Source organism: Cladosporium halotolerans (genome assembly GCF_011745625.1).
Source record: "Cladosporium halotolerans strain TM138-S3 chromosome Unknown Sca3, whole genome shotgun sequence".
NCBI lineage: Eukaryota > Fungi > Ascomycota > Dothideomycetes > Cladosporiales > Cladosporiaceae > Cladosporium > Cladosporium halotolerans.
In genome coordinates this window covers 869,681-894,465 of record NW_027191454.1, presented here as the reverse complement: position 1 = coordinate 894,465, position 24,785 = coordinate 869,681, and the positions used below count along the sequence as shown (strand labels likewise).

The 24,785-nt window shown below is 56.5% G+C and overlaps 9 protein-coding genes across 9 annotated transcripts; 6 read left to right on the top strand and 3 right to left on the bottom strand.

Moving 5' to 3' along the window:
• Positions 1–340: 340 nt before the first annotated feature.
• WHR41_01300 (uncharacterized protein) lies at positions 341–1,363 on the top strand (the record flags this gene model as incomplete). The annotated part of the gene is made up of 1 exon (XM_069369906.1): positions 341–1,363. One exon carries the CDS (start codon positions 341–343, stop codon positions 1,361–1,363), a length of 1,023 nt encoding a protein of 340 aa, XP_069233302.1.
• Positions 1,364–1,541: 178 nt separating this feature from the next.
• Positions 1,542–4,226, bottom strand: WHR41_01299 (uncharacterized protein). Its single transcript, XM_069369905.1, has 7 exons — positions 3,993–4,226; positions 3,840–3,932; positions 2,898–3,659; positions 2,810–2,847; positions 2,735–2,750; positions 2,316–2,673; positions 1,542–2,265 (listed from the first exon to the last, which is right to left on the bottom strand). Exons 1-7 carry the CDS (start codon positions 4,088–4,090, stop codon positions 1,753–1,755), a joined length of 1,878 nt encoding a protein of 625 aa, XP_069233004.1. The 5' UTR covers positions 4,091–4,226; the 3' UTR covers positions 1,542–1,752.
• Positions 4,227–6,710: 2,484 nt separating this feature from the next.
• WHR41_01298 (uncharacterized protein) lies at positions 6,711–7,508 on the top strand (the record flags this gene model as incomplete). Its single annotated transcript, XM_069369904.1, has 1 exon — positions 6,711–7,508. One exon carries the CDS (start codon positions 6,711–6,713, stop codon positions 7,506–7,508), a length of 798 nt encoding a protein of 265 aa, XP_069233003.1.
• A 1,442-nt stretch (positions 7,509–8,950) lies between these two features.
• On the top strand, positions 8,951–11,016 carry WHR41_01297 (uncharacterized protein). The gene is made up of 3 exons (XM_069369903.1): positions 8,951–9,671; positions 9,782–9,985; positions 10,065–11,016. Exons 1-3 carry the CDS (start codon positions 9,559–9,561, stop codon positions 10,096–10,098), a joined length of 351 nt encoding a protein of 116 aa, XP_069233002.1. The 5' UTR covers positions 8,951–9,558; the 3' UTR covers positions 10,099–11,016.
• Positions 10,991–11,680, bottom strand: WHR41_01296 (uncharacterized protein; the record flags this gene model as incomplete). Its single annotated transcript, XM_069369902.1, has 1 exon — positions 10,991–11,680. The coding sequence occupies one exon, from the start codon at positions 11,678–11,680 to the stop codon at positions 10,991–10,993; it is 690 nt and encodes a 229-aa protein (XP_069233001.1).
• A 508-nt stretch (positions 11,681–12,188) lies between these two features.
• Positions 12,189–13,051, top strand: WHR41_01295 (uncharacterized protein; the record flags this gene model as incomplete). The annotated part of the gene is made up of 2 exons (XM_069369901.1): positions 12,189–12,284; positions 12,348–13,051. 2 exons carry the CDS (start codon positions 12,189–12,191, stop codon positions 12,924–12,926), a joined length of 675 nt encoding a protein of 224 aa, XP_069233000.1. The 3' UTR covers positions 12,927–13,051.
• A 363-nt stretch (positions 13,052–13,414) lies between these two features.
• On the top strand, positions 13,415–15,313 carry WHR41_01294 (uncharacterized protein; the record flags this gene model as incomplete). Its single annotated transcript, XM_069369900.1, has 1 exon — positions 13,415–15,313. The coding sequence occupies one exon, from the start codon at positions 13,415–13,417 to the stop codon at positions 15,311–15,313; it is 1,899 nt and encodes a 632-aa protein (XP_069232999.1).
• WHR41_01293 (uncharacterized protein) lies at positions 14,918–16,567 on the bottom strand. The gene is made up of 2 exons (XM_069369899.1): positions 16,013–16,567; positions 14,918–15,943 (listed from the first exon to the last, which is right to left on the bottom strand). The coding sequence occupies exons 1-2, from the start codon at positions 16,439–16,441 to the stop codon at positions 15,464–15,466; spliced, it is 909 nt and encodes a 302-aa protein (XP_069232998.1). The 5' UTR covers positions 16,442–16,567; the 3' UTR covers positions 14,918–15,463.
• Positions 16,568–16,898: 331 nt separating this feature from the next.
• On the top strand, positions 16,899–21,166 carry WHR41_01292 (uncharacterized protein; the record flags this gene model as incomplete). The annotated part of the gene is made up of 8 exons (XM_069369898.1): positions 16,899–17,469; positions 17,796–17,911; positions 17,966–18,019; positions 18,188–18,207; positions 18,275–18,345; positions 18,731–18,933; positions 20,202–20,342; positions 20,686–21,166. 8 exons carry the CDS (start codon positions 16,899–16,901, stop codon positions 20,812–20,814), a joined length of 1,305 nt encoding a protein of 434 aa, XP_069232997.1. The 3' UTR covers positions 20,815–21,166.
• Positions 21,167–24,785: the final 3,619 nt, after the last annotated feature.

The window sequence follows — 24,785 nt, the reverse complement described above, 5'->3', positions numbered from 1 at the left end:
AAACCACGTGCACAATATGCAAAGCTATCGAATCTGACAAGATGCAGCTCGCTAACTCCGTGACAGTTTGATCCTTCAGCTTGGCAATCATTCAGCTGAGGACGGAGAAGCAAGGTTTGGCATTCCGTTCCGGCCTTCAAGAGCCAATAAGCTCCAGGCATAGCCGTTTCACCGTTCCTTCTGATCCTTAGTACTTTGTTGATATGTCAGCGAGGTGCTTCCCCCGGGAGTGACAAGTAAGCCTCTTGCTGCTGAGCTGCTGAAATATCAGTGTGGAGCCTCGTCGCTTTCGTTGCCTTCCATTGCCCTTCAAAGTGGCGCACCCTACAGATCTTCGAATATGGAGAAGCTTCAATCACTGACACTCTCAGACCTACAAAAGGTGGCTAACATCCCTCCTCAATACTTGAAGCCGCTAGCTGCCGTTGGTGGTCTATGGGCTGCTTACCAACTGTCTTCCCTCACCAGCTTCACTTGGTACCATTTCTTGCGCCCAAAGACCCTGAATAAGTACAAGAAAGGCGGTAACGGCGGCGAGCCATGGGCAGTCGTGACCGGATCCTCTGATGGCATCGGTCTCGGTTTCGCTGAAGAGCTCGCGGAGCAAGGCTTCAACATCATCCTGCACGGCCGCAACGAGCAAAAGCTGCAAGGCGTGCGAGATGTGCTGCAGGCCCAGTGGCCCGCGCGGAAGTTCAAGATCGTCATTCTGGACGCCGTCCAGGACGCCGGCGACAGCGCGAAGATCGAAGCGGCCGTGGCGGAGCTCAAATCGCTCAACGTCAAAGTGCTCATCAACAACGTCGGCGGCGGCGCCGGAGCCAAGCCCACTCTACAGCGCTTCAACACTTTCACGCCGGAGCTCATCGACGGCTGGATAGACGTCAACCTGCGCTTCCCAACGCACTTCACGCGGCAGATGCTGCCGCAGCTGGTCGCGAACCAGCCCGCTCTGATCGTCAACATCGGCAGCGGCGCGAGCGAGATCTCGTCGCCGTTCCTCGCCGTCTACAGCGGCGCGAAAGCGTACAACAAGGCGTGGTCTCGCTCTCTCGCGGTCGAGCTTAAGGACCAGGGACACGACATCGACTGCCAAGCTGTCGTGGTTGGGCAGGTGGCAACGAGCAGAATGAAGGTTGACACTAGCACGACAGTCCCTGACGTCCGGACCTTCGCACGGTCAGCCCTGGGTTATGCTGGGGCCGGGAAGAAAGTTGTTGTCTCTCATTGGGGCCACGAACTCCTCTTTTGGACCATGAGCCTAATGCCCGAATGGGTTGGAGAAAATTTCGTTCGGACCATCTCGAAACAAATCATGATGAAGGAGGAGAAGGATGCTGCTGAAGAGGCGAAGAAACAGTGAGCTCTGTCAGAGCACAACATTTATCGAAGAGCGAGGACGAGTGATTAAGGTATGGTTTGTAGCCACTGTTTGCAAGATCCAGTAACCGCTGCTGCCTTTTTCCCTTTTTTCTTTGTTTCTCACGATATGCAGCGCGCTGGTCACCATCATGTTGAGACTTGTCTGGATGACGAGAAAATGTGGTAGGAACAGCATGAGGTTTACAAGTCGGCAGACAGGATCCATGGATTGCTCGGACCTCAATCTACCGACACCTAGCAAAGATATGTATGCTTTTCATCACGACAGCAATATATGCAAAGAACATTCTCCCGATCTTCCCTCCGAACCGAAGAAAACCTGCAAATGCAAACAACCAACCCGAAATATCAATATCTTCAATCTCGTGTTCATGATGACAAGGTATTGGGCGTCTGAATGCCGAACGCCGACCCAGGCGTAGGCCTCAGGGTGGAGAGCGGGCTCGCCGCCTGCAGATTCCCCCTCACGCACTTCAGCATGTCGATCGTCCACCTGCTCTGGGTCGTCTGCACCTTCATGCCTTCGAGCAGCGACTCGATCGAGTCGAGGGTGTAATCTGCGTCCTCGCTGTCGCCGAAAGCCGTTGGCTGCTGCACTTTCATTTGAAGCACCACGGCGTAACACGCGATGAGGTACTGCGCTTGGTACCATCCGATGAGCTGTGGGTGGGAGCGCAAGCAGGCGACGATGAGGAGAGCGTTGTGTAGGCAATTCCGGCTGCTTTCAAAGACCCACGTCTCGAGATCTGAAAGGTCTTGGAGAGAGTCGTCTGGTGTCTTCGGTGGCGTGGCGCAGCGCTCGATCTCCTTGTGAAGGAGGAAATAGCAGACGGGGCGGTTCAACATGAAGTGGCAGAAATAATACCGAATTGCCAGGTTGACCTGAGACGTGATCAGCGTCAACACTTTTGCACAAGACGTTTCTCACTCACCTTATAAGACGGGATAATGTGGGTCAACAAGCCGTATGCTGCTAGGGTACGTGGAAATTGCAGCTCTATTGGCAAGCTCCGGTACCAAAACTCCAGCTCCGAGGTAAAATCAGATATCGGCCTCCCGATCAGTCGTGGGTTACTGTAGGAATTTGTGATCATGTAGATGCTTGTCAGAATCCTGTTCAGACAGAGTCGCAACCAAAGTGTTTGGTCAAGAAATAGTGGTGCTTGCTGCTCTGGAGCGGCGCTGTATAGCGGGAACTGTGTCTGACTGCCATTGACGTTGCCACTGGTGTCGAAGAACAACTGACTCGGGTCTGCTGTCGGCTGTCCGTCAATCTCGGAGAGTAAATCGCTGTTTGGGTCATGTGTGAGTACAATAAACGCGTCGAGATCCTAATTTTGTGCTTGCTTACCTCTCCATGAGGAAATCTGTAATCAAGGGCGTTGTTAGCAGAGCTCATATGATGCAAATGTTGATGTCCACATACGCATTTTTGCAATAAAGGAGGCGGGTCCAAGGGAAAGTCTGCAGAAATCAGCGACTGCTGAGTACGAGTTGAATAGCCCTGAGCTTACCTCGACCGCGTCCAAGGAGACGAAAGACTCAAACCGACCTGGCGGAGTAAGCCGATAGCATGGAATGGCCGGCCGTACATGATCTGCAGCTGTACTGCCACCATCAATTTCGTATTGAGCATATAGTCTTCGGCTTGCGAATGAACGGTCCACAGTCGCGTAAGAGCAATCTGAAAACATTTCCACGAGCTGGCGGTCGTTCCGTAGTCGCTGCTAGGGTCAGGGCTGAGGTAGTGAAAGGCCACCGAGAGCAGGAGTAGCAAGGTCAGGGGCAGATCGCCTAATTTGACATAGCGCATCTCGTCACCAGGCTTGAGGGCGGGAATCTGTTGCATCGCCGCAGCCTGAGAATAAGTTGGCGTCATCTGCAGTAGGTATATGATCGTTTGAGGCACCAGGTTAGTCTGATGGTATAGGCGTTGGACATATTCGGCAATAATGCGCGGCCGAACAGTGGCATCTGCAGCCTCAGCGAGGTTATGTTCGAGGCTGTGGTCGGCTTCGTCACATTGCCTTTGAAACTGTAATGGATCAAAGCCGTCTAGGGAAAGATTGATGCGTAGTCGCGGCCAATATTGGTAAAGTTTGTGCGCAGCCGAGGTTTGGAACGACGGCATAGGTACGCGTTTGAAGGCACCATCCTCATCCCCGTAGGCGATACTCGCGTGTCTCGTCATGGTACCTGAAGGAGACTGCTTTTGTTGTTCGAGAGCTGCGAGGCGGAACTCGACAGCATTGAGTCGATTTGCGAGTGCTGGATCACTGCGGCGTGTCAGCTCAGCTGTCTGCAATTGTTTGTTGCATTTTTTGAGCGAGGTAGCATAGCACAATCAGACACAAAAAGATGCATTATGATCAGTGTCTGGAATTGTACGGTGAGATGCTACTTCTTGGACGGTGCACACATGTATATCTCTGACACGGAAGGCAGACTGGGCTTACTTCTCGGTACCGCTTGCCGGCATCCGGTAGATGCACTCTAGTTTCGCATTGGTGCAATGCGTACAGGTCGGCTTTTTCCCGTCGCATCGGGACCTACGACAGGGTTAGAATGGGCAAGGAAGGTCAGGGTTCTTCCACGTGGAGGCGATATACTTTCTGCGTCGGCATGTGTCACATGCCTGAGAGATCTTGGTGCGGACCACGCGGTTGTCGCCCGAAGGGCTTTCACCAGCTTCCAAGCTTGTGGCCATGGGCGCTGCGGCTCATGGCTTGTTGGCAAGCGGCGGCTTCCGTGCTGGCGGGTGCCCGGCGTGGGATTGCAAAGTAGGCGGTGGGGACGATGTGAGATTCGTGATAGCTGCTGGAACGCAGTGCTTATGCTTGCCTTAGGCGCGACGATCACTGGCAATTAGGCGACGGCATTGTCGGGTGGTTGAGTTAAGCAAGGATGCTTGGCGCGCAGCACTACGCTTGAAGCGGCCTAGTCGGCCGGTGACACCACCTCTGGGGATCCTAGTCGCAGCGTACAGGTGCAAGGCAACACAGGGCTCGTAGGGTCCTGTATCACTTCAGTCTTCAACACGGTTCTCTGCCTGCGAGAGTGTTTTTGGATTTGCACTTCACATTGTTTGTTCGCCTTTACATTTTGCGAACTACACCTCACTGCGCAGTAGTGAATTCGCGTGAACCACATTGCCTAGAGTCAACAGCATTCGACATTAGACATCAAACCGAATCGTCAAGCTATCGGGTGTAGATGCATGTGGCGTACGCCTCAAAGGATGAAAGAGATCTGGAAAGATCTCATCAATTGTTTCTTGACATTTCCGCCATCACACACGGCGAACCCAGAAGTATCCAGAACGGTCCCAATGAGCGTGTCACCGCAATACCGAAAGAATGAACGCGTCCAGTAGACACGTCTTCTTCGCCTGAGGACCGAATCCATCTCAAAGTCAGTCGATACATGATGCGCCTTCAAACAGCAAAGTGGCGCTGGAACAAATGCATCCACTTCACCACGGTTAGCCGCTGGCCTCCCACGCGAAGCCACTACTCGCCCAAGCCGCTCAGCTATTTGAGCCGACGTCCCAACTGGGCAAGCCGTTGCCCATCTGCCGGGCTCATCGTGATTATGGACGCTCTCGGAGTGCAAAGACTGACACGGACGTTTTCTTCCGAGATTTTGGGCTGCTTGCGCACTGTTCGTGGTCGTTGCGTTCGCTTGGATCACAAAATGGCGGTCCACGGCGGCGGCGTCCGCCGGCGCAGACTTCAGCTGGGGAACTATTGTCAATGCTTCGGAGAGTTGGCCGGTCGCGTCAGCGATAGCGACTTCGCGCGGGCCACCGTGAGTCCTTCCGGATAATATATATTTCCTTGAACTTGCTGTGATGGCACTAATATTTAAGCGAGGCATGCTTCTGGTTAGCACTATATTTCAGGGGCTGCCCACGAGTAGTGTAGCGTGTTAATACAAGACATGTAGAAAGCCGGGCCGCTATGTGCGACGCTGGGCGTTTGGGCGCAAACGAACGCCGAGAGGGTGAATGGCCTCTACCAGCTGCGAGCGTGGCACGCCCGCTGCGTTTGCTTCCCGCGCACCGCGAACTTCTCCTCCTGTCCGATCGGGCGAAGACGTGAGTTTCTCATCATCACAACAAAACAAATGCCCGCACGAAGGTTCAAGGGCGAAGAAACTCTGGTCGAAGCTTGGCGGCAGCCACGTTACGTTGCCCCAAAGTATGGGCGGGCACGCGCATTTTCAGCGCGTGGTGCCTGAAAAGGCTGCGCAGCCGATTTTTCGCAACGGCGAAGCGGAGCAGCACGGACGGGCTTGAGTCGGTCACAAAGGTCTGGACTGCGGATCGACACCAGCGTAGCGTGTGGGCAGTGGGGCGCATGGGGCAGCGGTTGGAGCAAATCGGCTGCCTCTGACGCCAGGCGTTTCGCTGCTCGAGCTTAAGAAGGGCACGAGGGGTGAGGGAGGTGTCAAGGTGAGACGGGCATTTGGTTGGGTGCGTCGTGTGTATGTCCTTGTGAGCGGAGCATGATGATTGGAGGCTGTCGCCGTCTTGGGTAGGACAAACTCGACAGGTTCTGCGCTCGCAACGGGGATGGCGCTGCTGGATGGTGAAAAGGCGCCGCGAGCACTCCACACCCGGCGGCAGCATGCGTTGAGAGGTTAAGGCACCGCCCTATCAGCGTTCTGCCGTGCCTCCGCTTGCGTCGCAGGGCGGGCTCTGGAGTGGTAGAGGGCGGCAAGGTGCGATAGCGGCTGCAAGGTTCCTGCACTAGGGGCGCCGTAGCGCGGACCTCCGGCGTGTTTGAGACGCGGGCGCATGGCCTCCCAATATCCACCCAGCGCTTCCTCCTGCTCTGTCAGGCCTCTCTTTCTCTGACACTCGCTTGCAACACCACTCCTAGTCACTCTTTTCACGCCTCCCTCCTTGTCGCGCCTGTGGCCTGCGCACTTTCACTCTCTTCGTCCCTACGGACCCGACCACGTTCACTACCTGCTGCCATCGCGCTTGCCGCTTGCTTGCCTCGCGACACCCGCATCCACATTCCTTGAGAGATTCGACATCCCACCCATCCCGACCGGCTCGCTTCATTCCAAAACCCGGACCGTGTTCGGTACCCTCAGTCCTTTTATTCAACCTAAGACGCCGACTCCTTGCAACTTTCGGCCCCGTGACGGTTCGTCTGATCCGAGACATCACGCGCCGGACCCGTTGTTTGCGACAAAGACCTACGTCTTCACGACTGAGACACCGCAGTCACCTGTGACCCGGCTTGTGACATCTTTACTGTATCGCTCCTCAGATAAACACCACACCGACACTACAGCTCCTCCAAGCAGTACCGAAAATGTCGCTCATTCGCACCTTCACCACGCGCGGCAAGAAGGCCGACGCCCCCAGCATCAGCGCTCCCATGGGTCGCGCTGCCAGTCACCGCAACGGCAGGCCTGTCGTTCGCGGTCAGATCTCCTCGCCCGTTGCCCTGGTCTCGACTACCAACATGCTCTCGTACAGTGCGCCCAACATCGACGGCACCTCGCCTGTCGGCTACCGTGATTTCTCTGCCTCGACTACATCCTCCACCTCTGGCGACGACAGCGACGCCAGCACCGGCAGCATCCACTCAAACGACACCGTTACCGACATGTCTTCCGTCGATGAGTCCCCGATCAGCCCTTCGCACAACCACCTGAGCTCCTACTTCAAGCCTGCCGTGGACACAACTCACAGCTCGCCTGTTCACTCACCAAGCCTTTCGACTGCCGCATCTTTCGAGGCACCGTGCCTCCCACAGCGCGCAGCGTCACACTCCAAGCAGGCACATGAGAGCCTGAGCCGCAAGCGATCCGTCCAGCGCATGCAGTCGCCTCCTACCAGCGCACGCGCTTCGTCCGAGTTGCAGCCCAACCTTGGCGCTTCTGTCGAGGCGCCACGTGACAATCCCTTCGGCAAGGAGCTTCAGCAACTGGACGAGATTGCCGAGGAGTACGGGCAGACTGTTCGCAACGCCGAGCACGACGCCGACAGCGCCTACCTGCGTTCCCGCAACCTTGGTGCGTTTGCCGCGTCAGACTACCTGAGCGAGATTCACAGCCTCATGGCCGACCGTTTCGAGGAATATCCCCAGGCCGTCGCCTGGATCTGAGTGCGCCACTCAATCATTCATTTACGCCGCATCCCGCTCTGTCCGGAACTTAGATGCGTCTGCGGCCCCTCTAGCGCTCTCCTAATCCACGGCGACAACCCGAGCGATACAAAGTCTGTACAATCACCGACTACGATTCATTCACTCTTTTCTTGACCTTCTACCGACCACAAAATCACGCAACAAGATTGCACACGACCCCACATCTGCAGGATCCTCAGTATCAACATTTCACGAATGAAACGACATTTCTTACTACCGGAGCCTCGACTTCGTCTGCCTTTCTGTACAGTCGCGCGTGCGCGATAGTGAGGAAGGAAGACTGGGCTTCTCGAAGCGAACCAAGTGCGAACCACCATTTCTTTGACCAGAGATGGCGCGTTCGCTGTAAAGGCTCGATACACCGATCAGGGGATTCTTGGGAATGCAAATTTCATTAATCTGTTTCTCTTTCTCTTTTGGAGGCATGGCTTTATTATCACTCGTTGGAGTGGGCCACGGCTCAAAACGCACCATGGGCTTCAATTGTGCATGTGTGTATGTTGCTTGTCTATAGAGAAGAACACGAAAAAAAGCTTTCATCAAACTTTGCCTCCCCGTCTGATGCCTCTCATGACGTTCTTTGCAGTTGCCTTGACCGAGTGTGCTGCGAATGCAACATCCAACGTCGATCTACGAACTCCAGCCGATCAGTGCTCTATCTGCCGCGACTCATGTGCACGCCTTCAATCAAAGCACATGCCTCACGCAATAGACATACAAGTCATACCCTAGTATCTCTCCTCCGTGATTGACGGGGAGTCTGCGGTCACACATCATGCATGCAGAGCGCCGACCCCTTCCGTCATCCTGCTTCACGTCTCCTGCAGCATCACAAAATCCGCCGTCGATCCGGCACACACCCGAGAGAGTCCAACGACCCTCGCGCCAATAGCCGAGACCACTGCCTCGTGGCAGACTTGCACGAACAGGACGCAACCCACATATAACCACCGTGGCAAGACGTCATCCTCTAGAACTCCACCCTCACCGCACCGACAAGTCCAACGCAGCAGCAAGCACATCTTCGATCCTCAGGACCCGCCGCGAAGAAGCCCGCTGTCAAGCCGTTTCTCCCGCGCGCGCACAGACGGTGCCGTCACCGCGCGAAACAGCACTTTTGCTTGTGCTACACATGCAGGCAGGCGACGCTACTGCTCTTCTAGGGCTGGCGGGTGGAGCCTGCGGTCGGATGGCTGCTACTACTGCGCGTGCCCACGGCGACAGGGAAGAGAATTTGTACAGGATTTTTTTCGCGTTCGGCCTGGCGGTTGCTGCATATACTGTATGCGTGGTGCTGGTTTGGGAGGGGAGGTGTGATTTGCAAGTTACGAATCAATTGGCGTTGATTCTCTCCAGAAATGGGCACTGTTTGGATCACACTTGGAGTTTGCCTGTCAGCGCGAATTGAATAGACATAAGGTAGGAGTGATGCCCACGTCAGGCGGTGGATGACCAGCGGGCGTGGGAGCGGGCACGCGGGAGGCCGCTGGCACGTGCTTTCGCGCGGATTTGTTGTTTATGGGAGCGTTCGAAACTTCGATCTGGCGTTGTGTCGCGCGCAGGTGCCCCTCTCGAGCCTTCGAACAACCACTCCATCACACCACCTGCGACGGGTCACACCACGCGAGAATCTCTCCGAACAAACCAAGCACCCGTAAATACACGCACGCGCGAGAAGAGAATCCCACACGCCCGTCATCCCAGCCTTCTAGCGCGCATCTCCCTCGTCTACCCCTCCTAGACCGAGTCGGCGGCGGCTTCAAGCGCAAGAGCGGATCCCACCTCCACCGCCGCACGCGCGCGCCACTTTCGACACCAGCGAGCCCCGGCAAGCAGACCGAGCTCGACTCGTCCCGAACCCTCTTTCTCTTTCGCGGATCATCGACCGTCGCCCAACAACAACAAACACCACCCGCCCTCTGCCATCCAACCAGCCAAGAAGCGGGGATCTGCAGCCCGCCAGCACCGCACAAACAACACCTCGTTTCTCTCACACACAGCCTCACCAATGGCAACCATGGACATCGACTACACGCGCCGCAACAAGAAGCCGCGCCTTCTCACCGATTCCGAGCGGGACAAGCTGGACGAGTTCGTCGACTCAATCCACTACTCATCAAGGTACGGACGGGACGGAAAGATACATTACGCACATTCCCTTCACCGCCATCGCCAGGCGACAGGGCTTGTACAGACTCGCGTCGAACCCCGCTAACGCCCGACGCAAACAGGTACAATGACGACCACAACGAATACCGCCACGTGCAGCTCCCCAAGCAGATGCTCAAGGCGATTCCCAAGGACTACTTCGACGGCGCCCGAGGCACGCTCAAGCTGTTGTGGGAAGACGAGTGGAGAGGCCTGGGCATCACGCAGAGCTTGGGGTGGGAGCACTACGAGGTACACGAGCCGGAGCCGCACATCCTGCTGTTCAAGTGAGTAGACGACACCGCGGCCTACGAGGCGCGCGCAAATGGCCACGTGACTGACACTTTCTTTCTTCCTTTGCTGCAGGCGTCCGATGAACTACCAGCCACCGACTCACTGAGACCGAGGACCAACTTAAATCTCGAACCACCACTCAACCACCGATGATGGATGGATATCAGCGGAAGGAGCGCCGCCGCCGAGCGGGGCGGCATGGAGGAAGTACTTGAACAGCATCGCGCACCAGCGACGGACACCTCGCGGGATTAGACGAATCCCGTGCTTTTCGCAGGCCAGAGTCATTCCGGGGCAGGGAATTATAGCGGCATCGCTTGAGGGCCACTAGAAGCCATGATATCGACGTGGGAGATGGGCCCTTGGATCGCATGCCGCCTTTATGCCCTGCTGCCTGGGATGAGGACGAGGCTCGCTTTTCTAAACTGTTTTGTAACGAAATAATGCATCTCAAGGTTTTGATAAAGTTGGGTCGAGAATCGCTCCTCTGCGCCTACACTAGAAGCTACACGACGTGCAAAACTGGCTTCTCTTTCCGTTTTCGATAGTGTCATGGCATCTCTGCTCAGAACGACCACCTCCTCTTTTCTTCTTCCCCAAATCGATCCCATCACACAGATGACTCTCATCCCCCTTTCGACTCGTCAAAATACTTCGCTCTCACACCGTAATCTGCGGAACCGACGCGCTCACTCAATACATTCGATAAGGGCTTAACGAACGAGGAATGTTTAAACTACCAACCAAAGAATGTACACGAGGAGACGAGGTGTCAACATGGTGTTTTATCGAAAATGCGCAACATCACAGCGTATCGCGACCAATAACACTTTCGCGAAGACGAAAAGCAAACGAAGTGCACCGTCCCTTCGCTGAAATCAAATCACGTTCCGTGCCGTGGTCTCTTGTACAGCAGGTTCCCATCTGTTTCTGCTCGCGCAGTAAACTTAACGACTCTGTTATATCTATGATCTATCAACACAGCTCACAATCACCCATCAAAACACCCCATAGCCCTTGTAGAACATATACCCAAGATTAGCTGCAACGCCTACCAGCGCATACGGCAACCTCATCTCGATCACGCTCCACACCCACAGCGTTCCCAGCGGCGGCGCCTGCTTCATCACCGCATAGTAATCGTACACATTGCCCACATGAATCGTGTAGCATCCAGCACCAACACCTACCGCCAAAAAGAAGACCTGCCGTAGCAACTCCACCTTCCGAGCTGTGGGCGACCGCATGACATAAATCAGCAGCCACAGAATCGGCAGCACCAGCCCCGTCCGCCGGAAAATCGGCCCCCACTCGATCTCCTGCCGATACTGCTGGAACGTCAACACATCCAGCGTAAAGTGGAACATAGCCAGGCAGACGGCCCAGAAGATCGCGTCGCCCACAGGGCCAATGGGCTCGCCGTCGCCAAGTCCGGCTTCGAGGATGTTGCCGCTTTCATCACGGACCTGGCCATCGGTGTGCTGTTGGGCGAAAGGTTGGCCGTGCTCAAGGAGGGATTTCTTCTCATCGTAGAGGTCGAGGAGGGTTTTGCTTTTGGGTCCGGAGCGGTCGGGTTGTGCGAGTTTGATCTTAGGGGTCGAGGTGGGAGACTCAATGGTTTTGCCGGAGTCTTTGGCTGCGGCGCGACGTTCGCGGCGGTTGCGGGGCTTGTCTTGGTCGTCTGACATTTTTCACTGTTATTGCTTTCCTGAGGGTGGCAAGCCTAGGACCGCGAATTTGGGGGTTCGTCCCGCCCGGAACGGCGAAGAGAGGTGTCGGTAAGGGACCCGTAAAAGCGAACCAATGCTATGAATCCCTACTCACGAGCCAGAAACTCTGTTGTAACCCGACAACCATATGTCGCGTAGATGTTCCGTCATATGAGTTCAATTGTTGTGTTCCGAAAATCGCGAAGATGTCCACGCGACAGCGCATCTGCGTTTCGACCCTGGCAGTGCCTGGAAGTCGTTGGGTCATGATGAAAAGTACGCGGAATCTTGTCATGATTACGCTTAGCGACCACGAATACTACGCAACCACGCATACGCTGCTGGGCATCTACAAGCGAGTTTCTAGCAGACTCGCACCCATGCTCTTATACACCAACTACATACCGAACCGCCAGAATACCACCTTGGCTTTGGGGAGAAGCCATCTCAAAATCATCTTTGTCGCCGCCGCAGTGCTCACCTCACGATGGAGTCGCCCATCGTCAAGGTCACAATCCAGGCTACCTTGCTGAGCGCGCTCAGCAATGTTCTGGGCCAGCTTATAGCGTGTCATCAAGCCAGGGTGAGTTCTCTCTAATCTAATGCGGGAAGGCGACATTCCTTCGAAGACTGACCCTCGAAATAGTCACCATACGGCATCGACATCCGCGAGCTTATGACGTTCGCAGCATTCTCTGTCATCTCGTGTCCCCCGAATTACCTTTGGCAGACGTGGCTCGAAGCTACTTTCCCTGGATACACGCAGAGCCTGGCCACCAGCGAGAAAGAAAAGCTCGTCGACGAGACGGTCGCTGGCCAGAGTACTTCCACGGAGAAGTCAGGTCTCCGCAACCGTAATGTAAAGCAAGCTGCCGTCACATCTGAGTCGGCGCCCAAACCCGAGAAAGCGAAGGAGGAGCTCAATCTTCGCAACACGGCTGTGAAGTTCCTGCTTGATCAGACTGTTGGTGCAGCGTTCAATACGATGTCGTTCATCATGGGTATTGCTATGCTGAGAGGCAAGAGCTGGCAGTACGGGTGGGAGGAGACGAAGACTGGATTCTGGCCTCTACTTGTCGCTGGGCAGAAGCTGTGGCCATTGGTGAGCATTATTAGTCTGACATTGATCCCTGTGGAGCAGCGTATGGTCTTCGGTGGCATTGTTGGTATTGGCTGGGGTATCTTCTTGAGTTTGATGGCGGGCGGGAAGAGTAAGAGAGACTAAGCGTCAGGAATACGTGTTGCAGGTCATGCGTCTTGCCGTTCTGAGAGCATTGTTCGTTGTCGATTGTGAATCTGAGCATAGATGGATAAATGGATAGATCCAAAAGAGCGCTACATTCGATGATATTCTTTTGATCATGGGTGCCGAGTAGCTCGGATAACGAATGCCTAAACGATCTCACCTTCCTCATAATTGTACATTACCGCTCCTGGAGCCTCAGGCTTCAAGCGGCAAGCTTCACCTGGAAGGTTCGGGCCGTTTGCGGGTCTCTGGGGTAAAGCCAGCTGGGCCCTGACGAAAGTGAGGAATGCCATCAGTGAAAGCTGCCTCGTTTGTTGATCTTCACCACCGATCTTTCCAACACTTTCACATTCACAGGAAGTAGGTGTGACAAAGCCTAGCTGCGACTCCCGATGTTGCTACACTAGTCCCACTCTTCGGTATCTCCTTGCGACGTTCAACGTCTGCATCCACCAGCAACAGCAACGATGGACACCTCTGGGGAACCGACGTTCGACGGCCTCGCAGCCTCGGCGGCTTTCTATTTCGAACAGACAAAACCGATGATTCCCCTCTACATACACCTCATCCTCTCTGCGCTTTTCCCGATCGTCACCGGCTCTTTCGCGTCGCTCTCTCGCCCATCCTCCGCAGCAAAGCCTAGCAGGGAAGCAAAGAAGGCACAAGGGGAAGATGACAACGGCGAGGATGAAGAGGATGAAGCAGAGAAGAACATGGAGGGCCTGAGCGCCAAAGATGCCATCATGCTCCCAGTAACGGCGGGTGCGGTGCTCGGAGGGCTGTACTGGCTGATTAAAAAGTATGGTGCAGACCCAATCAATCTCATTCTTGGCTGGTACTTTTCTGGCGTTGGCATTTTCAGCGTTGGGAAGATACTGAACGATGCTGCGGAATTTGTTCTGAGCGTTGTCTTTCCGACGTACTTCACCAACAAGGGCAAGCTTTGGAAGGTGGATGGTACAAAGCGCAAGGCGATCACAAACGGAGCAGACCAAGATGCACGGACATCACCCCTGCCGGGAGTACTAGGTCTCATTCCATTGCCACGAGCTGTCGTCGACGGTCTGTGGTATCTGCGATCGATCCCTAAGCAAAAGTATGCCGTTGTTATGTACATCAAGGGTGCGCTCGAGGCGAACGGCCCAGTCACTGTGCTCAACGTCGTGGCGGCTTTCGTCAGTCTGGGAGCCATCGGTTACAATCACTTTATCGCCAAGCCTTGGTGGCTCACAAATCTGCAGGGGTTTGCAGTATCATACACAGCTCTCCAGGTCATGAGCCCGACGACTTTCGCAACAGGGTCGCTCATCCTATCTGGTCTCTTCTTCTATGACATCTGGGCCGTGTTTTTCACACCTCTGATGGTCACAGTTGCCAAAAACCTTGATCAACCCATCAAATTGCTATTTCCCAGACCAGATCAACCTGGACCAGAAGGACAACCTCCAACCAAGGGCTACAGCATGCTTGGACTCGGCGACATTGTGCTGCCAGGCCTGATGATCGGACTCGCCCTGCGCTTCGATCTGCACATGTACTATCTTAAGAAGCAGAAGACAATCACCAAAGTGGGAGACGACGGGGAATCTGAGGAGGTTGTGACCAAAGCCGAGTACAATAACGTGACCGGCCACTGGGGCTCACGCCTGTGGACGATCGGCCTGAAGCGATCCTTCTTACCAGCTTCGGTAGACAGCGCCGCTTTCCCGAAGCCGTACTTTGTCGCCTCGCTGGTAGGCTATGTCATCGGTATGATTGCGACTCTCGTGGTAATGAGTGTTTGGCAACATGCTCAACCTGCACTGCTATACCTAGTCCCTGGCGTCCTCACCAGTATTTGGAGCACTGCTTTTGTGAGAGGTGAGGTGAAGCAGATGTGGAGCTATACGGAGGACGTCAGCGGCGAGGCTGCGGAAGATGATGAAGATGGAAAGAAGAGCAAGACCACCGACGAAAAGAAAGATGGCAGGTCAGAAAAGAAAAAATCGCATGAGAGTTGGTGGGACTATCTGAAGTATGAAATTATCGGCCTCTCAGAATCGAGCGAGAGCGATAGCAAGAAGAAACCTTCGAAATCTGAGAATGAGGACAAGGCAGGAAAACATGATGCCGACATTCTGGACGCCAAGGCCGCAAAAGATCCTGACAGCATTGTGGCATTTTCCATCCGTCGGATCGGTCCTTCCAGCAAGAAGCCGAAAGATACGAAGGCTTCTGAAGTATCGAATGGCGACAAGGCCGATCAGAAACACGGAACAGTTTCTCGGTCTAGTTCGAGCTCCGAAGATGTCGTCCTTGTCTCCAAAGATGCGCAGATCGCCCCCGAAAGCGGCCCTTCGAGACGCACTCGAAGCAAGAAGGCATGATTTTCTAACGAGTTTCGTCCGTACTGCAAAGCATGAGCTCCCGCGTGTCGCTTTCCTTGTGAATCTGTCCGTGGCCAATTGCATCGATAGCATAGCATAAGCATGTAGCATCAAGTACTTCGCTTTAGCTTTCAGCTGTCCTGTATCTTTTCAAAGCTCGGGCTGCTCTGGCGATAGCACATCGTGTGATTTGTCCTCATTTTGCGCAGCGGACTTTTGCTGCTGCATCTCTGCCTTCTTTCTCAACCCCTCTGCTCGCTTCCTCTCATGCCTCTCGTCAGCCGGCTCCCAGCCTTCCTTGTTCTCGCGACCGGCTTTGCCAGTACCTTGGATGGCATGCAGTAAAGCTTCTCGGAAGCGCTCCTTCCTCTCGGTGTTGACTTGAAAGCGGTCTAGAGAGACTTGAAGCAATGTTCGCAGATAGCCTTCATCTACCATGGGCACAACGTGGCCGGAATGGTCTAAATAAGCCACAACAGAGTCAAAAGCCAAGCCGGCTGTTCGCACTGCTACCATGACATTTCCGTCAGAGGTGATTGAGCTTATGCCGCTTTCGCGGAAACCTGATGTGAGTGCTGCCGAGAGCGCTTGTTGGGCATGGGAGAGGGATGCGGTGAGAATGTGAAGGATCTGAAGAGAGAAGAGCAACTCAGTACCCTGTGTGGAATGGGTTGCGAGGATAGCAGAATTTCGCCTTACCAGAGGCTCAAATTTGAGACGAACAAACCGTGTGTTCTCGGCACTGGCAGGACTCGAAGGTGTTTGAGCGTGCGGAAGGCCGAGCAGCGAGCAGACGGCGCCATCTCCTGTTACGTCTGACATGTTCGGAGGGTCATGAGAAACATAGAGCCATTGGCCACCGCCTTTGCCCCCAGAAGCTATTCCGGAGGGCTCGTCTTCTCGGGTGTCGTCCTGGCGCGCTCGTTTTGAGATCCCTTCCAGATACACGGCCACTCGGCCTGCACAACTACTCGTCGTGACAAATCCAGCCTGTTTGTTGATCTCGTCTACAAGCTCTCGCACACCCTCGTCGACAGACCCTTTGGGCGACAAATCTGTGTAATCTTCATTTGGGATCTCCAGCTGCTCTAGGATTTTTTGCTTCTTCGCTTGAAAGGTTGTAGCCATGGCTGGTTTTGATCGAGGGATGTGCGGCCTCAGATATTTCCAAGCATAGATTGTTGACCAAATCTTGTCGTTAGCGTAGTGTTAGCCATGAAGTCGAAGATGCCCGACAAATCAGGTACTATTTCTCTTCTAGATGGGAGATTAAGCGCGCGGCAGCTCCGGACCCGCGCCTGGCGGCTGTTTAGCCGCGCTGCGGGAGCCAGGACCAGGGCGGTGGCGCCGACCTCCTCCAACGATCGATCGAATGACGCCGTCGAGCTGAGCCGATCGTGTTCTGTGATATTTGTTTACTGGGAGCGCACGGCGTGAAATCTGGACTTTTCCTGGACACTGGCAAACAGAAAACACTTGTCGAAGGCTGGCTTCATATCCAGCCCTGCAGCTGGACCACCACGAAAAGCGCTTGTCGGATTCCAGCGAGGCTAAACAGGACCTGCAACGAAGACGACGACTAGTCATGGCTCGTAAATCGCAGCGCTTGTCTGTATCAGCGACCACACCCAAATCTTCGCACAAGCGGGCTGCTTCGAACACCTCTCTGGCGGCCGTGCGCACCAAAAAATCCAAGGCTACGCCCACCAAAAGCCAGTATTTCTCAGATCAAGAAATCGGGGACGAGAAGCATGCGAATGGCACCGGCGATGTTGAAGATCTGGACGAAGACGAGGATGTTCCTTCCGCTCCGGAAGAGGACCTCTCTGAATTTGAATCCGCGCCCGAGTCAGCGGACGATGATGGCGACGAAAACGATGACGAGGTCTATGAAAGCGAGTCGGATCAGCCGAAAGCACGCAGGAAGTCATCCTCCAAGAAATCTGCTACTGGCACGACCAAATCGTCCACTAAGGGAAGCGAGCTTTGGCGTGAGGGCGTGAAGACTGGCTTGGGTCCGGGTCAACAGGTCATTATCAAGAAACCAAAGGCAAGACCGGCCGGCAAGGTGCCCTACACTGACGATACGATTCACCCCAACACTCTGCTTTTTCTCAAGGACCTTAAGGGTAACAACAATCGAGAATGGCTCAAAAGTGAGTGATCCCCTTCAGCTATACCAAGCCGACACCATCACCATCCCCACCACCAACACCACGACCAGGCGGTTTGGCGCGGCATTCCGATCGCTGGCCTCATCAGCTTGGTCATACGCCTGCACAACAGGTCACGCTGAAGCAGCATGTCAATGTTCCACCAGGCCTGCACCCATCAGTTTCGGGCACTGGTGGAGCTGTCGCATTGATGCGCTGTCTCTCAATCATGTGACATTAACGATATGCTGCTTGCCGCCCGGCCGTGCCACACACCATCGCAGTATGCTCGACCCTGCAGCATGCCAGTAAGACTGACCGAGACCTAGTGCACGATCCCGATTTCAGGCAGTCCGAGAAGGACTGGTTCTCATTTGTGGAAAAGCTAACCGAGCGACTCGCCGAAATCGACGACACCATCCCAGAACTACCGGTGAAAGACATCGTAGGCCCATTTCTTCACCCAGGTCTGTTGCTAAACGCATGCTGACCAGCACAGATCTTCCGCATCTACCGCGACGTCCGCTTCTCGAAAGATCCCACTCCATACAAGGTACGTTCGCAATCGCGTCGGCGAGGGACGGTTGGCGGCGGCGGCGGCGCACCCGGGCCGCTACGTGTCGGTCACCGCCTCGCACTTCCCACACCTGCAGCGTGCGCAACGCCCGCAGCATGCAGCCACATATTGCATGGTTCACCGCTAACGCGCGCCCCGTCACAGCCGTTCTTCTCAGCTGCATGGTAGGCCGCCCCGACCCCGGTCGAAGCTCTTGCACGACGCCGTCGAAGTCGCTAAGCATGACCCCAGGTCGCGCACGGGACGAAAGGGCCCGTACGCTCACTACTACATTCAGGTGTCTCCGGAGGAGTCGTTCGTCGGTAAGTGAATTTCGCGATGTCTTCACGTGACGACTTGTAGGTTGTGAAATTCCGTGTAACATGGAGGTTGCCGTAAAGGCAGTGCGAGCACGATTGTCTACTTGCGTCAACAGCACTATTAGAGGGCCTTGCATATGACGCTCGTCGAGCTCTATCGGGGTCCACGAGGTCTGCACCATTGGTACACAAAGCCAATGGGTAGGAGTTTGCGTCACGAACAGTGTCGAAGAGCTCCAGCACAGCAGGCTCACCTCAAATTATCCTCAGTCGTCGCGCACACCGGGCACACCTAGCTGCTCTTGCGTCTACACTGTCCAGCTTTCAACGCGGCTCTTGAAAGATCGGTGCAGACTACCCGTCGGACGAAGCTGACGCGCACCAACAGGCGGCGGACTATGGCACCCAGAAGCAGCACCGACAGCAGCAATGCGCCGCGCCATCGACCGGCGCTCGCGCCAATTCAAAGATGTCCTGCTCGACGACAAACTCCGCAAGGAGTTTCTCAAGGGAGCTCCCAAGAACGACGCGAAAGCCGTCAAGGCTTTTGTGACTTCCAACTCTGAGAATGCATTGAAAACGCGTCCAAAGGTATGTTTCTTCTGTTCTTTTCCCTGCTCTTTTCCTGTCGGGGACGCTTGCAAGCGTTTGTGGCTCGTCGATGATCGATCGTGTGGATTGGATGGTCTCGTCGGCACGATCCAAATCTGCGTTGAATAGGCCTGACGAGCAATGTGGAATCAAGCCGGTGCTCGCAGGACACCATGCCGTAGCATCATCAGGCCCGTCCATCGGAGATCAGACGGGTTATCGAGAGAGTGATTGTTCGTCGCCGGAGACCGGGTCGTCTGAAGCGGCTCTCCAGCTGCGAGGACGAGCAAACCCGGCCAAGCCGATGGCTTGGACGATCGACATCTCCCTCGCGTGATGAAGCTGGCTTGCATCAAGATGGTTGTCGACGCCCTGATGCGTTGCTGGTCGATCACTTCATGATGATTGCATGGTGCTCGAACGCCGTGATGAATCGACGACGACGTCCACCGCGGCTGCAACGCAAGGGTTCATTTGGGTTGCATGCCGCCTCGCCATCGCCGACCCGTGACGGCGACGGCGACGGGCCTTCCAGGGGCTCCTTGCCGCAGCCGTGAGCATCATAGGCGAAACGGCTAGGCGAAGGTCCCTGGCGTGCGCGTCGCAATCCCAAGCCAACAACGCCATGAACACCACCATCACACGGGCTCTCAACGGATCCGCCGACTCCTTCGCGAACATGAGCCCTCGAACCCCACCGCAGCGCCTTCACCTACCCACTCCGCGGCAAAACCCTTTCGTGACGATTGCTTTTCACGCAACTTCCCGCTTTTCGTAATCGCGAAAATCGGGCAAGCACACAAAGTCTGGTACTGGGACGGGCGGTTCAAAACTCAAAAGGGCGACTCGGGTGCCGGCGCTTGCCCGACCGCTTCACGGCGCGCTCCCTCCCTCCTGCGGCGGGCCAACCATCTATCCGAGCACGACCGCACCACCGCGTCGACGCGACCTCCTCCAGAGCCCTGATGCTTGCAAGCCCCTTCCGCCCCGCCTGCACGCCGCGGCACACTTCATCTCATGCCAGGGAGCTAGCTGCTACGTACCACGAGCCCGTACGCACGGCAGTGATGGGCAGAAGAAGCGTTTCACCCACGGCTTTCTCCATTCTACCCAGACCGCTGCCCGGCTGACATGGATGGGGGTTGTTCCTTCGACACAGCAGCGCGGGCCAAGCGAGCGAGTCATTGTTTTTGATTTGTGCTTTGCACGCATCGCGAGCGAACGATTGGACCATGCTGACCGAGCGCCTTCTTGCGCGCGCGACACAGGGTTTCGACGCGGACCACCCAGACATCGACCTGCTGCGGCTGCGCAACTACACCATCGGCAGGAGCCTGAGCGAGCAGGAGCTGCTGGGCGCCGGCGGCTTCGAGCGCGTCGCGGAGCTGTTCGGCGCCATGAAGCCGTTTGTGAGTTCTCGTTGTTTCCCTTCTTTCAGTCGTGACGGTAGTATCACAGCATGTACCGCACCGCACCCTGCCCAAGCCTCGCTCGAGACTTCCCTTCGTCCCGCGAGCCCGAGAGTCGCTGCAAGGGCGAGCCTTAGGTTCGAAGGCTGGCTGCGAAGCCTCTGGGCGTGTGATGGGCGACTCTCTCGCGTGACGACCTATTAATTTTCAACTTCAATCACGCGCGTCTCGTTGGCTCGCAGGCCCATGTATGGAGCGTACTCGGCCGGTTCAAACTTTCAACCTCGACGCGTCGTGGTCATCGACCTACCCTGCAAATTTGCTGACTCGCGTGATTTCACAGATCACGTACCTCAACTCCGTCGTGATGCCGGACGAAGAAGAAGAGTCGGACGGCAGCGAGGACGGGGACGAGGAGGAGGCGTCTGGGGAATCATCTGGGGCCGAAGAGAGTGCTTCTGAGGGCAATTGATGGACGCATCGGATGGTGCTCCGGAGGGAGCGAGTCAGGTTTGATACGTAGGTCTGAGATTGTTTGTCGATTGTGTTCGTTCCCTTGGTTCGGTGCTCACGTGTTGTTTTTTTGGGAGGTCGTGAAAAGTTGGGTTTGATGATTTTGTGATTCTTTTATTTTCAACGGCGCACTATACTGAGACACGTTATGGCTCGGGACGTCTGAATGTGTCTCGGCCCTGGGAGTGATGACGGTGATGATGATGACTCGCGGACTAAGCTGACCATATCCTTGATTTCAATCAATCAGACGCGACGGGACACTTGATTTTTCAGTCTGAGGTGCTCGTCAGGCGTAGCAGACCACCAAAGCGCGTCAGCATCAGCGACCGCCTCATCAAGCAGGTAGGCGAGCTTACACCTTACCACCACCAGATACGACGTGTAGCACGGCGAATATCTCCCTCCGACAACGAGGTAGTCACATCACACAACGCCATCGTATAGATTGAAAAGCGCCGAACACGTCCCACCCGACAAATCACTTCTCGAAAAGCACTCACCCAAACCAGCCACTGCACACCGCACGCAACGATCACCCGATCTCCCTCCCTCCCTCCCCAAAAAAGTAAACACGTCAGACACCCATCCCTCCCTCCATCCATCCACCCTCTGCAGCACGCCCATTCGAGCCCACGTCGCACACCCTCACCCAGAACCAAAGCACAGCACAGCAACAATGCCAACGCATACATTCCTGCCCATCCGCAAACCCTCGCGCCGCAGCAGCAAAGCAATCTACCCAGCACCCAAGCCCGCCCGTCGTCCGCAACCCGGACCCACTCGCACCCCTGCACCCTGCGCGCCGCAGCGGGTAGCCGCAGCTCGCGACGGTCAGGTGACTTGCGACCGGTGTGCGTGCGCAGGCGGGAGGAGGGAGAGGCGCGCGCGCGCGCTGCAGCGACAGGGATGTTGGCCTACCTTAGCGTGCTGCACGCCGGGCTGGGGGCTTCCCTGCCTTGCTCGTCCCGCCCCGCTTTTGGCGTTGGCGTCGGCGTTGACGTTGGTGGGGAGGGCTGCTTCGCTGTGGGACTGCTGCGTTCTGGTGATGGCCGGGCCGAGGGGGTTTGGACATGTGAGGTTGTGGATCTGTCGTTGTTGTTGTTGAGCACGACTGTGCACAGCCTTCACGCATCAATCGGGCTGGGTCATCGCTGTGCTTCTCGCCATCTCACCTCGCCATCAATCACCACATCACCAATTTATTAGACTTCCAACCCTCAGCCAGCCAGCCCTCGCTCGCCGCCCCGCCCGCCCGGCAGCCTGCATGCATGCATGGGTCGCATCACCTTCCCTAGGTACAGTACATTAAAAGTACAGTACATTACGGAGCATCCCATAGTACGTACGTACATACATACGCACAGTACATGTCAGCGCCCGCCTGCACGCCGCTGACTCGCCTCGCTTCGCCGGCACCAGGGCCGCGCCGAGCGGCCGTCGGGGGCGCGCGCGCGGTCGTAGTACGCACAGCACGTACATTATTACAGCGCTGTGATGCGCGAGTGCGGCGGACATGTGTGTGTAGGGTTAGGTAGGTATGGGTGACACTCGACCGCCGCGCGGAGAGCGGAGTCTCCTGTTTGTACGGTAGAGTACGTACGTCGCGGAGAGGCAGAGCCAGATCGGCTGCTGAGACGACGGCGGCGCGCGCAGGAATAATCCTCCGCGCTCGCGTGCGCGCGCGCGTGGGCGATCGATCGGGGTAGGTACGTACTGCTTGTTATGTAGGGTGATATACCTTTCGTACTCCGCCGCGAGTAGGTACCTCTGTCTTAGCGAGAGGCCCGTATGTAAGCCGAGAGAGTGTGTGAGAGAAGCAAGCGGGCGGCCGGACGGGATCGACTGCTCGCTACCTAACTACCTTGCCTACTGTAGCCGAGCGCGCTGTTGTTGGGCTGGGTAAAAGAGTGGTGGTCGGGACGCCACCATCTCGCTTCATTCTGCGGATGGGATCGAGGCCCTTGCTGCTGCGGCGCGGAGGGAAGGGAAGATCAGCGCGTACGCACGCACGCAGGCGTGCACAGGCTCCCGCCGGCCTCGAGGCAAGGCGAGCGAGGACGGGCATCAATCAATCAATCAATCAATCAATCAATCGAAAGTCCAAATCACATCGCGTCGAATCGAATCGAAGCCGCCGCCTGCACGTTGCGCGTGTAGCGTGGCACGGCGTTGCGTGACGTGTGAGATTGCGAGGCGAGGTTTGTCGTCGAGGTATTGATGCAGGCGGGAGCCCTGCGTCTGCCGCCGTCTGGTGTTGCACGCATGTGTGTGTACCACAGGACGGCGACGTCGTCCGCAGGGAAGAGCGCGCCGGACCGGGACCGCGCTCTGCGGGCGGTGGGGATGGGGATGGGATGTGGGCTGGGAAAGTCAGATGTGATAGATAGCATTTTCGGTCTCGAGATGCTCGGTCTCTGGCGCTGGCTGGGGGAATGGGTGCATAGGGGTTCCTGGGCTGCGGTGCGTCGACGGTTTTGGGTGAGTGGTGTGTGGGAGATTATGTAAAAGGGTTTTGGGGTGTTTGTTGTTGTGGTAGGTGGGTGCAGGGACGTATAAAATCAATTGAGTTTGTCTGGTGGGCAGCGAGGCGTGGTTGATCGAACATCCTTCTTTGGCTTTGATTTTGAAACTCGACAATCTTGGAGATCGCTGCATTATTCAGTACGACATCTGTCACCGACCAACGGGTCGACGAATCTCGCGAGTATATCGACATCCACATATTCGATTGCATCGATCGACAGCGTGTTGGGATGACGCGAACACGCTCGACTAGCTGGCTTCAACGTGTTTGAAGAACACACCACCCGAGAGAGTCCCTCGGCTCGGGCGGAGCAAACACCGCTTCACCCGTGAAGTGTGGTGTCAAGTCTCACTGTAAGTAATTCTGCGAAGAGATGACCCTGCGCACTCCATTCCCCTTCCCACACGGCCATCCTTGTGGGGATGATGTCAGACGAACCTCGGCAACGGCGGGAACAATTTGCAACGAGGCACCGGATCTTTGTCCCGGACAGGAAAGCGGGAAGCAGAGCGATCAGAGGCAGCACGCTTCTCCTAGCCGGCTTGCCAGAGATGGAACCAGGTCGTCCAGCACGCGCGCATGCCGTCTGCGTCGCCAGCATGCACGCAGGCGGAGCGGGCACCGGCGGCACAGCAGGCGAGCGGCGGTGACGAGCAATACGAGCCCGACGACAGAGCAGATGAGAGACGAGCGCTGCACCTCAGGACGCGGCCTGGTCGCTGGGGGAGAGCGCAGGGCGCGTGTGGCCCGCCGCCAGACTCCAGTGCAGGGCGGCGGGCGCGCTAGCAAGGAGGCCACGCGACGCTTGGGTGGCGAGGCACGCGTGCGCTTGCTCGCCTCCTAGCGCGGCGGGCCAACCGGCGCTGCCCGGCCGCCGCTCGCAGATCGCAGCCGGCTCGAATTTTGTGATTGGCCGGCGCTGGTTCAATTAATCTCAGTGGAGGCCGCTGGTCGGAGTCGTCAGAGACCTCGCGCGCGCGCCGGCCGCGGGACGGGCAGGTGGCCGGCTGCTCTGCGCTCGATCCTCGCACGCCGGCGCCCCGGTGCTCGTTTGGCTTTGGCGCGGACCGTGGGTGGCGGCGTCGAGCGCTGACCAGTGAGCAGCACGCACCGCGCCGGCCGCAGCGCTCGCCACGCTCGCGGTGGGCTCAGTACCGGAGGTCGCAGGGCACGAGGCAGGCTGAGGCAGCGCTGCGGCAGGCGGTCGCGCGGCGGGTGTCCGGGCTAGTGGCCAGCAGCGGCGCCCGTTTGCAGAGCCGGGCGGGAAGCTCGGGACTTCAACGCGTGTAAGCGAAAGGCTACGCAGGGGTGGGTCGGCCGCCAGCAGCCAGCGAGCCGTTCGCGCCTCTGCAGCGTGCAGCGTGCAGCTCGGCAGCTACTGCTGCTGCCAGCGAGCCAGCGAG